The 8,253-nt window shown below is 47.1% G+C and overlaps 1 protein-coding gene across 1 annotated transcript; it reads left to right on the forward strand.

Annotated features, from left to right (window-relative positions):
* Positions 1-754: 754 nt before the first annotated feature.
* Positions 755-8,028, forward strand: HADHB (hydroxyacyl-CoA dehydrogenase trifunctional multienzyme complex subunit beta; the record flags this gene model as incomplete). Its single annotated transcript, XM_010162062.2, has 5 exons — positions 755-847; positions 2,784-2,871; positions 4,066-4,253; positions 6,136-6,316; positions 7,907-8,028. Coding segments are annotated over 5 exons (672 nt in total), but the record flags the coding sequence as incomplete, so codon positions are not given.
* Between the last annotated feature and the right edge of the window lie 225 nt (positions 8,029-8,253).

Genomic DNA, 8,253 nt, shown 5'->3' on the forward strand with positions numbered 1-8,253 from the left:
CAAAACACAAAGTCCTTTGACTTCCAGTGACTGTGAGGTTGGGTGCAGTCATGTCAAATCAGAATGCTGTGTTCAGCCCAGACAGGCTGATTTGGTTGACAGACAGCGTGTTAGTCGTGCGAGGGTCTGTCCTGGGTGTTGCAGGGTTTTAATGTGCTGCAGAAGAGATGTTATTGGTTGAGGTGCCTTTAGTTTCATTTTTATTTGGTGCATGAAACCCCTTTTGAATCCCCCTGGCTTTAAATCACTGCCAGCTCTGGGATTTGCTACATTGACATGTTTGTCAAGTTATTCTGGCAAATTCTGCAGTTTGTTTTCTGATGAATTGTGAAAACACGCTGCTGAATTTCCATGTGTCTTTATTGAAGTTTTACATGTTCCTGCAGCAAAGGTGAGTGGCTTTGTTCCCTCTCAAGGCCCTCTTCCTTTAATTTTCATGTCAGATTACTCCAAATTGGGGAAGATACAACCATTTGGGTAGGGCGGGGTGTAGAGTAGTTGCTTTCATGAAATTATTAATAATTTATAGTGATATTATCGCTGGGATTATTTGCAGTCTAAAGTCCATTGTACTTTTCATTAAGCACATGTGCACACCAGATTTCTTCTGAGCTAAGGGTAAAGCTGTAGCTCCGTGGTTGCCTTGTTCTTCAGCCAGGCTGGTGGGAAGGAGATGTTTGAGGATTGTGACAAGGTGATTGCTTACGTGGTGCAAATTCTTTTTGTTTCCATCTTCTCCTTAGGGGCTTGCTGAACCAAACGGACCAGTGTCCCCAGGGATGTTGTTGATTACATTGTTTATGGCACAGTTATCCAGGAGGTCAAAACGAGTAATGTTGCAAGAGAGGTGGGTTACCTGCAGCGTTTCCTGTGAGTCTGGTTTCTGCTGATAGGATGAAGATGAAAAACACTTGGAAAAAAACCCCCAAAATTTAAAAATTCTACTTATTATGGTTCATTTAAATGTGATTTGGGAGTATGAACTAGTTGTGCAGCATTGTCTGTCAGATAACTGCGTGGGACTCTGCCTCCTGTTGAAATGTGCCCCAGATCAAGGGCAGTTTGATGCTGTGAAGCCTCTGCTTGATTCTTCCCTGTGAGAGAAGCTTTTGTTAACAATCACTGATCATTCAGCTCTTAACTACCAGCTGGACTCAAATGCTGCCCTGTCCAAAGTACTTGTGAGAGGACCAGTACATAGAATCACAGCCTGGTTTGGGTTGGAAAGGACCTCAGAAATCATCCAGTTCCAACCCCCCTGCTATGGATGGGGTGGCCAACTGCTAGATCAGGCTGCCCAGGGCTCCTCCAGCCTGGCCTTGAATGTCTCCAGGGATTCCTCCTCCTCATATCCAACCTAAATCTCCCCTCTCTCAGTTTAAAACCATCTCCCCTTGTCCCATCACTCTCTGCCCATGGCAAATGTCCCTCTCCCTCCTGTTTCTAAGCTCCCTTCAGGCACTGGAACGCCACAATGAGCTCTCCCTGGAGCCTTCTCTTCTCCAAGCTCAACAAGCCCAGCTTCCTCAGCAGAGAGGGGCTCCAGCCCTCAGATCGCCTTCCTGGCCTCCTCTGGCCCCACTCCAACAGCTCCACATCTTCCTTGTGTTGGGGGCTCTAGGGCTGGATGCAACACTCCAGATGGGGCCTCCCAAGGGCAGAGTAGATTGCTTTACTGTGGTATTTCTTTATTTTGCTGTGGTATTTATTCTAGTTGGCTGATCTTCACTGTGAGGGTGGTCAGACACTGGAACAGGTTGCCCAAGGAAGTTGTAGATGCCCCCTCCCTGGAAGTGTTGAAGGCCAGGCTGGATGAGGCTTTGAGCAACGTGGTCTAGTGGAAGGTGTCCCTGCTGCTGGCAGGGGGGTTGGGACTGGATGAGCTTGAAGGTCCCTTCCCACCCAAACCAGGCTGGGATTCTATGATCAGGTGCAGCCTGTGAAGGATTTTTAAATGGAGTAACTTCCCTGCCCTTTTTTCTGGCAGGCAGAAAACACAATTTGCTTATTATACACAGAGAGAAGCTTGTTCCCTGAAATAGTTACAGAGGCAGCATGTGATTGTTCTGTAATCTAGAGCCTCTGCTGTTGTTCTGTGCAAGTGGGTAAAACCATGATGTAACCTGGGCTGGAAAGACTTGGGAGGTTATGAGGCTGTCCCGTTCTGTCGGCACTTTTAGGCTTGTGTATGCAAATACTTGCTTTGGTCACCTGCCAGTCAGATGAGGCTGCTGTGTAATTTTAACTTGGGAACAACTGTTGAACTTTCAACTAGTTGGCCAGGTCTCAAGTAGGGAAGGTCTGGCTGTGAGCAGTTCTCTCGTGATGAGAGGCCGTGCTCTTAGCTGGCTCAGATCACACACTGCTTTCTGAGCCACAGGAAATGTTTTCTGTTCTGTGTAAAACAAGTCACGGTGCCTTGTACTGAGGGGTCTAAATAATTCCTGTCATGTGTGGCCTTTGCAAGTAAGGTGAAGCAAAGATGATGCCACGTATTTGAAAGCTCTTTGGAAATTGTGAGGCGTGTGATTAGTTTGTCCCTTGATTAATGGGGGGGGAGAGTGACCACATGGGTAACGTGAGTGAGAGCCCTGGCAGCAGGGCAGCTGCTGTCTCCTCCTGTTCCTGGGGAGGGGATGAGCTGCTGCAGTAATTGCCTCAGTGGAAACTTGATGTACTTGTTTTCAGCTTAGTCTGCAAAGGTGTGTTGCTGGGCAGAAGATAGTTCTGATCCTGTGGAGCAAAAGGTGTGGGTTTTAACAGTCATCCTTTGTTCCTCTTAGGCTGCCTTGGGAGCGGGTTTCTCTGACAAAACTCCAGCCCATACAGTCACCATGGCTTGCATTTCTTCAAACCAAGCTATGACCACAGGTATGTTGGCTGGAAGAACAAGCTGGGAGTTTGAGACTGAGCTGAGCAACTCCTTTAGATCATCCCTTGTTTAGCTTGCACTGCTAAATGAATTCAAGTGTGTATGAAGAATCACAGCAGTGCCTGGATTGGAAAAGCCCTTGAAGCTCATGGAGTCCAACCATGAACCCAACACTGACAAGTCCCCTATGACTAACCCATGTCCCTCAGCACTGTGTCTACACGACTCTTCAGTCCCTCCAGGGATGGGGACTCCACCACTGCCCTGGGCAACCCCTTCCAATGCCTCAGAACCCTTTCAGCAAAGAAATTCTTCCTCACATCCCATCTCAACTGCCCTGGCCACAACTGGAGCCCATTTCCTCTTGTCCTGTCCCTTGGGCCTTGGTTGGACAGACCCACCCCCACCTCTCTCCACCCTCCTCCAAGGGACTTGCACAGAGCCACAAGGTCTCCCCTCAGCCTCCTTTTCTCCAGGCTCAACACCCCCAGTTCCCTCAGCCACAAGGGAACTCAGCACACTTGTGCTCTAGAACCAACAAAATATAACGTGCATATAGTGTCTGCTGTAGATCTGCCAGCAGCTGGACACCCTTTGCATTCAGTGACAGTCTCTGCTCAGTGTCTGTGTTAGCTTGGGAGGTAAAGACTATGTCATGGTAAGGAAGTTGCTGCCTTTCATGCTACTTTCAATTTTAACTTAGACTAAACAGAGTGAAAAAATTGAGATGTGGTTACTGCCCTGAATCCCTGGGAATATTCTTCTCCCAAATGCTGTGTGTAACAGAGAGGTGGAAGCAGAGCTACAGAACTAATATGATTCAGAAAATGTCTGTACAGCCCACTCAGTCATAGAATCATGGAGTGGTTAGGATTGGAGGGGACCTTCAAGCTCATCCAGTCCCAACCCCCCTGCCAGCAGCAGGGACACCTTCCACTAGACCAGGTTGCTCAAAGCCTCATCCAGCCTGGCCTTCAACACTTCCAGGGAGGAGCAGCCACAACTTCCTTGGGCAGCCTGAGTCTCTTGTTAAGCACGTGTTGCATAACTCAGCCAGAGGCTGGAGAAGGAAATAAAATGTACTAATATCCCAGGCACTAAGAGGGTCGGTGTCACTTCTCCCCACAGTTCTCAGAGAATTATTTTAGTTGGAAAAGACCTTTAAGCTCATGGGAAACTGTCTCGTTCTGCAGGTGTGGGTATGATTGCAGCCGGCCAGTGCGACGTCGTCGTAGCGGGAGGTGTGGAGCTAATGTCAGACGTTCCCATTCGTCACAGCAGGAAGATGAGGAAGACTATGCTGACTCTGAACCGGGCCAAGACTTTGGGCCAGAAGCTCTCTCTGATTTCCAAAATTCGCCCTGACTACTTTGCTCCTGAGGTAATGGGTTTTTTTTCAGGCATTTAGATATTTAAGCTGAACTGTTGTATAAGGAGAAAACAAGTTGGCTTAGGTAATTTTATTAACCTCAATGGAGAGGATTTAAAAAGGGAGAGCTGGCTGCCTGTGGCTCACTTTTATTGGATCCACTTTCATTGGATCTGTGTCCTGTGTTTTTGGTTAAAACCTCCACCGATTACTGCACCTCAGCATTCGTGACTCTCCACTCTGTGTTCTTACATGTTGGTCTTCAGTAAACCTAACTTATTGCAAAACCTTCCTTTCCTCCTGCAACTCCTGGATAAACTGTGCTGGAGGCTACAAAATAGAAGCTTTTTTCCATCACTATAAATGCAAAAGTCCTCAAGGGTCAGAAGAATTTTTGTTTCTTGAATAATAGAAGTAACACAGAATCCCAGAATGGCCTGGATTGGAAAAGCCCTTGAAGCGCATGGAGTCCAACCATGAACCCAACACTGACCAGTCCCCTATGACTAACCCATGTCCCTCAGCACTGTGTCTACACGACTCTTCAATCCCTCCAGGGATGGGGACTCCACCACTGCCCTGGGCAACCCCTTCCAATGCCTCAGAACCCTTGCAGCAAAGAAATTCTTCCTCACATCCCATCTCAACTGCCCTGGCCACAACTGGAGCCCATTTCCTCTTGTCCTGTCCCTTGGGCCTTGGTTGAACAGACCCACCCCCACCTCTCTCCACCCTCCTCCAAGGGACTTGCACAGAGCCACAAGGTCTCCCCTCAGCCTCCTTTGCTCCAGGCTCAACACCCCCAGTTCCCTCAGCCACAAGGGAACTCAGCACACTTGTGCTCCAGACCCTTCCCCAGCTCCGTTCCCTTCTCTGGACACGCTCCAGCACCTCCATGTCCTTCTTGGACTCAGGGGCCCAACACTGAACCCAGCACTCCAGCTGCGGCCTCACCAGTGATTCCCAGTGCAGGGGGAAGAGAACTTCCCTGCTCCTACTGGCCACACTGGTGCTGATCCAGGCCAGGATGCCCTTGGCCTTCTTAACCTGCTTAATATCAGAGAGGAGCATCTTCAGTATATTAATGTAATTATCATTTGATTAATGCATCTTAAATATGCCTTATGATTACTGCTCCTGGCCAAATCCTTGCCAGGTGCTGATTGTGTTCAGCTCCCATGTTTGGACCATGATGAGATCAGTCTGTTCATGTGAGGAGTCAGCTGTAGAGGGAGCCCCTCTTCTCTCCTGGAGGTCATCAGAGAGGTGATTTAACCCATGGTGGAGATGGGAAGGAAAAGCCCTTCCCTCCTTACCACCGCCAAGCTCTTCCTCTAGTGTGAGTGCAGTGAGTACAGCAGAGATTAGATCCAAAGTCCAAAGAAGATAGGAAAATTGCTGACCTAAAAGCATCCAGGGATTTCCTGTGTGCTGCTAGAAGAATAAAAGCTGAGCTGAAATCACCTGCTCTCTCTGGTTTTGCTTGAGGAGATGTTTCAGAAGGAGTTTTAAAGTCCCAGGGTGTGTTTTTTTCACCACAGCCCAAAAAATCTGGTCGCCCTGTATAGGACAGTCCTTGTTCAGTGCACAAGGCAGCTGCTCATTGTGTGCATGTGCAAATGCAACACAGTTCTTGAACCCCTGGAGTAAGCAGCAGTGTGGACCTTATTTTTATCCATTTTTTTCCTAAAAAACTTTGAAAGTCATGGTTCCTCTGATACATTTGACCAAGTCACTTCTGGTTTGGTTACCGTGTGTTAATTGCAGAGCTTTAGTATTAACTGCTCTGCTTAATAAACAGAAGGGCCTGACTGGCTGTGCAGGGCTTAACCAACCTCTGAGCTTTATGTCACTGCCCAGGGATGTGTGTTGACTGTGTTTTTCTGTTTGGCAGCTCCCAGCTGTGGCTGAGTTCTCCACCAGCGAGACCATGGGACACTCTGCCGATCGTTTGGCTGCTGCCTTTGCCATTTCCCGTTTGGAGCAAGATGAGTACGCCCTGCGTTCACACACCCTAGCTAAGAGAGCCCAGGATGGAGGCTTGCTCCTTGATGTGGTACCCTTCAAAGTGCCAGGTAAAAGTGCATGTTTCATGGGATCACAGAATCATTGTGGTTGGAAAAGCCTTTTAAGATCATTGAGTCCAACCATGAACCCAACCCTGACCAGTCCCCTATGACTAACCCATGTCCCTCAGCACTGTGTCTACACAACTTTTCAATCCCTCCAGGGATGGGGACTCCACCACTGCCCTGGCCAACCCCTTCCAATGCCTCAGAACCCTTTCAGCAAAGAAATTCTTCCTCACATCCCATCTCAACTGCCCTGGCCACAACTTCAGCCCATTTCCTCTTGTCCTGTCCCTTGGTCCTTGGGAGAAGAGACCAACACCCACGTTTGCCAGTGTGCACTAGTTCAATAAATATTTCATTTAGAAAAGGAGGGGTGGTACTGGGGTCACATCCATGTGTGTATCTGATACAGATTTTAACTCTTTTAAATGCCATATATTTCTCCCTGGAAAGTTACTGACATAGGAGCATGTTTCTAAACATTCTTATCTAAATATATAAATGTATCCTTACAGATCTAAGTTTTGTCACCTTGTATCTGTGCTAATGTGGTGATAGAGGAAGGAAAATCAGAATGGGTGGACTAAGAATCCCCCTGCTATTTCAGTCAGGCAAGAGAACTCATCTTTATACCCCAAGATGATGAAGATGATGGGTGGGAAGAGACCTTGAAGCTCATCCAGTTCCAACCCCCCTGCCAGCAGCAGGGACACCTTCCACTAGACCAGGTTGCTCAAAGCCTCATCCACCCTGGCCACAAACACTTCCAGGGAGGACCAGCCACAGCTTCTCTGGCCAACCTGGGACACTGTCTCACCACCCCCACACCAAAGAATTTCTTCCTAATTCCCAGTCTGATAAATCAGGTGCTGGATAGGAAGAGCTGAGATGTGTTCTGCTTGGCAGACTCCAGTTCACCAGGGATCATATCACGGTTATTGCTCAGATGGGAAACCAGTTTGGGGAGAAAATTGAAGTTGTCCTTTCTGTGGCCTGATTTCTACCCACATCCCCCATCAGCCAGTGGACACACTTTGGTGTAATACCTCTTCATTTTGGCCACTTTTACTCTGTAATTGGTTTCCAAGAGAGACCTTATGTTTGTGCATCTGTAGTTTGATATGTTCTTTATGTTAAAATTGTTACTTTTTATTAACTGGCTTATTTAAGCAGTCGGTGTAGTTGAAGATGTGTATATTTGGTTCTTCCCACTGCTCTTCCTCAAACCTTGGCACATAAATGTATATTGATTTAGGCCCAATTCTCCAATTTAGGCTTTATAACCTGAATTTAAATTCTTTTATCCACTGGCTTTTCCACGTGGTGATTTTTTTCTTGCAGTGAATAGATTGCAGCACTTCATTTTTGCAGTCTGCAGAGAGAAAGTGACACAGCTTCAATTTTGAGGAGCTGTTTCTAAGCTAGTTTACATATCCTCAAGGAGTTTTCCCTTTTTTCCTCCCACACTTCTAGTACAAAACAGCGTTTTCTGATATTTCTTTTTCCTCTGGGCTCCTGTTGTACAAATTCATGGATGTCACTGACTTTCCACGATTAAATCTGCTTTTTTTTAATATTTTTTTCTATCAACAGGCAAAGATACAGTTACCAAAGATAATGGGATCCGTCCTTCCTCAATGGAGCAGATGGGCAAGCTGAAGCCAGCTTTTGTCAAGCCCTATGGAACTGTCACAGCTGCCAACTCCTCCTTCCTGGTAATTCCTGTTCCCATCCCTGTGAGCCAGAGGGGAAAACTGTCCACTTTACCCTCTGCCTCCCATAACCATATAAATCCCACTGGTATCATCTGTGGGAATGAGTTATCTCCTTTGTAATATCACCTGCTTTTGGGTTTTGGAACTCTGTTATCATCTGGTGAACTCCACTACTGGATTTTAAAATCAAGAACTATTTGGAACTATCAGGAATTAAAATGAATT

Source organism: Antrostomus carolinensis, unplaced genomic scaffold, assembly GCF_000700745.2.
Source record: "Antrostomus carolinensis isolate BGI_N321 unplaced genomic scaffold, ASM70074v2 scaffold1282, whole genome shotgun sequence".
NCBI classification, from domain to species: Eukaryota; Metazoa; Chordata; class Aves; order Caprimulgiformes; family Caprimulgidae; genus Antrostomus; species Antrostomus carolinensis.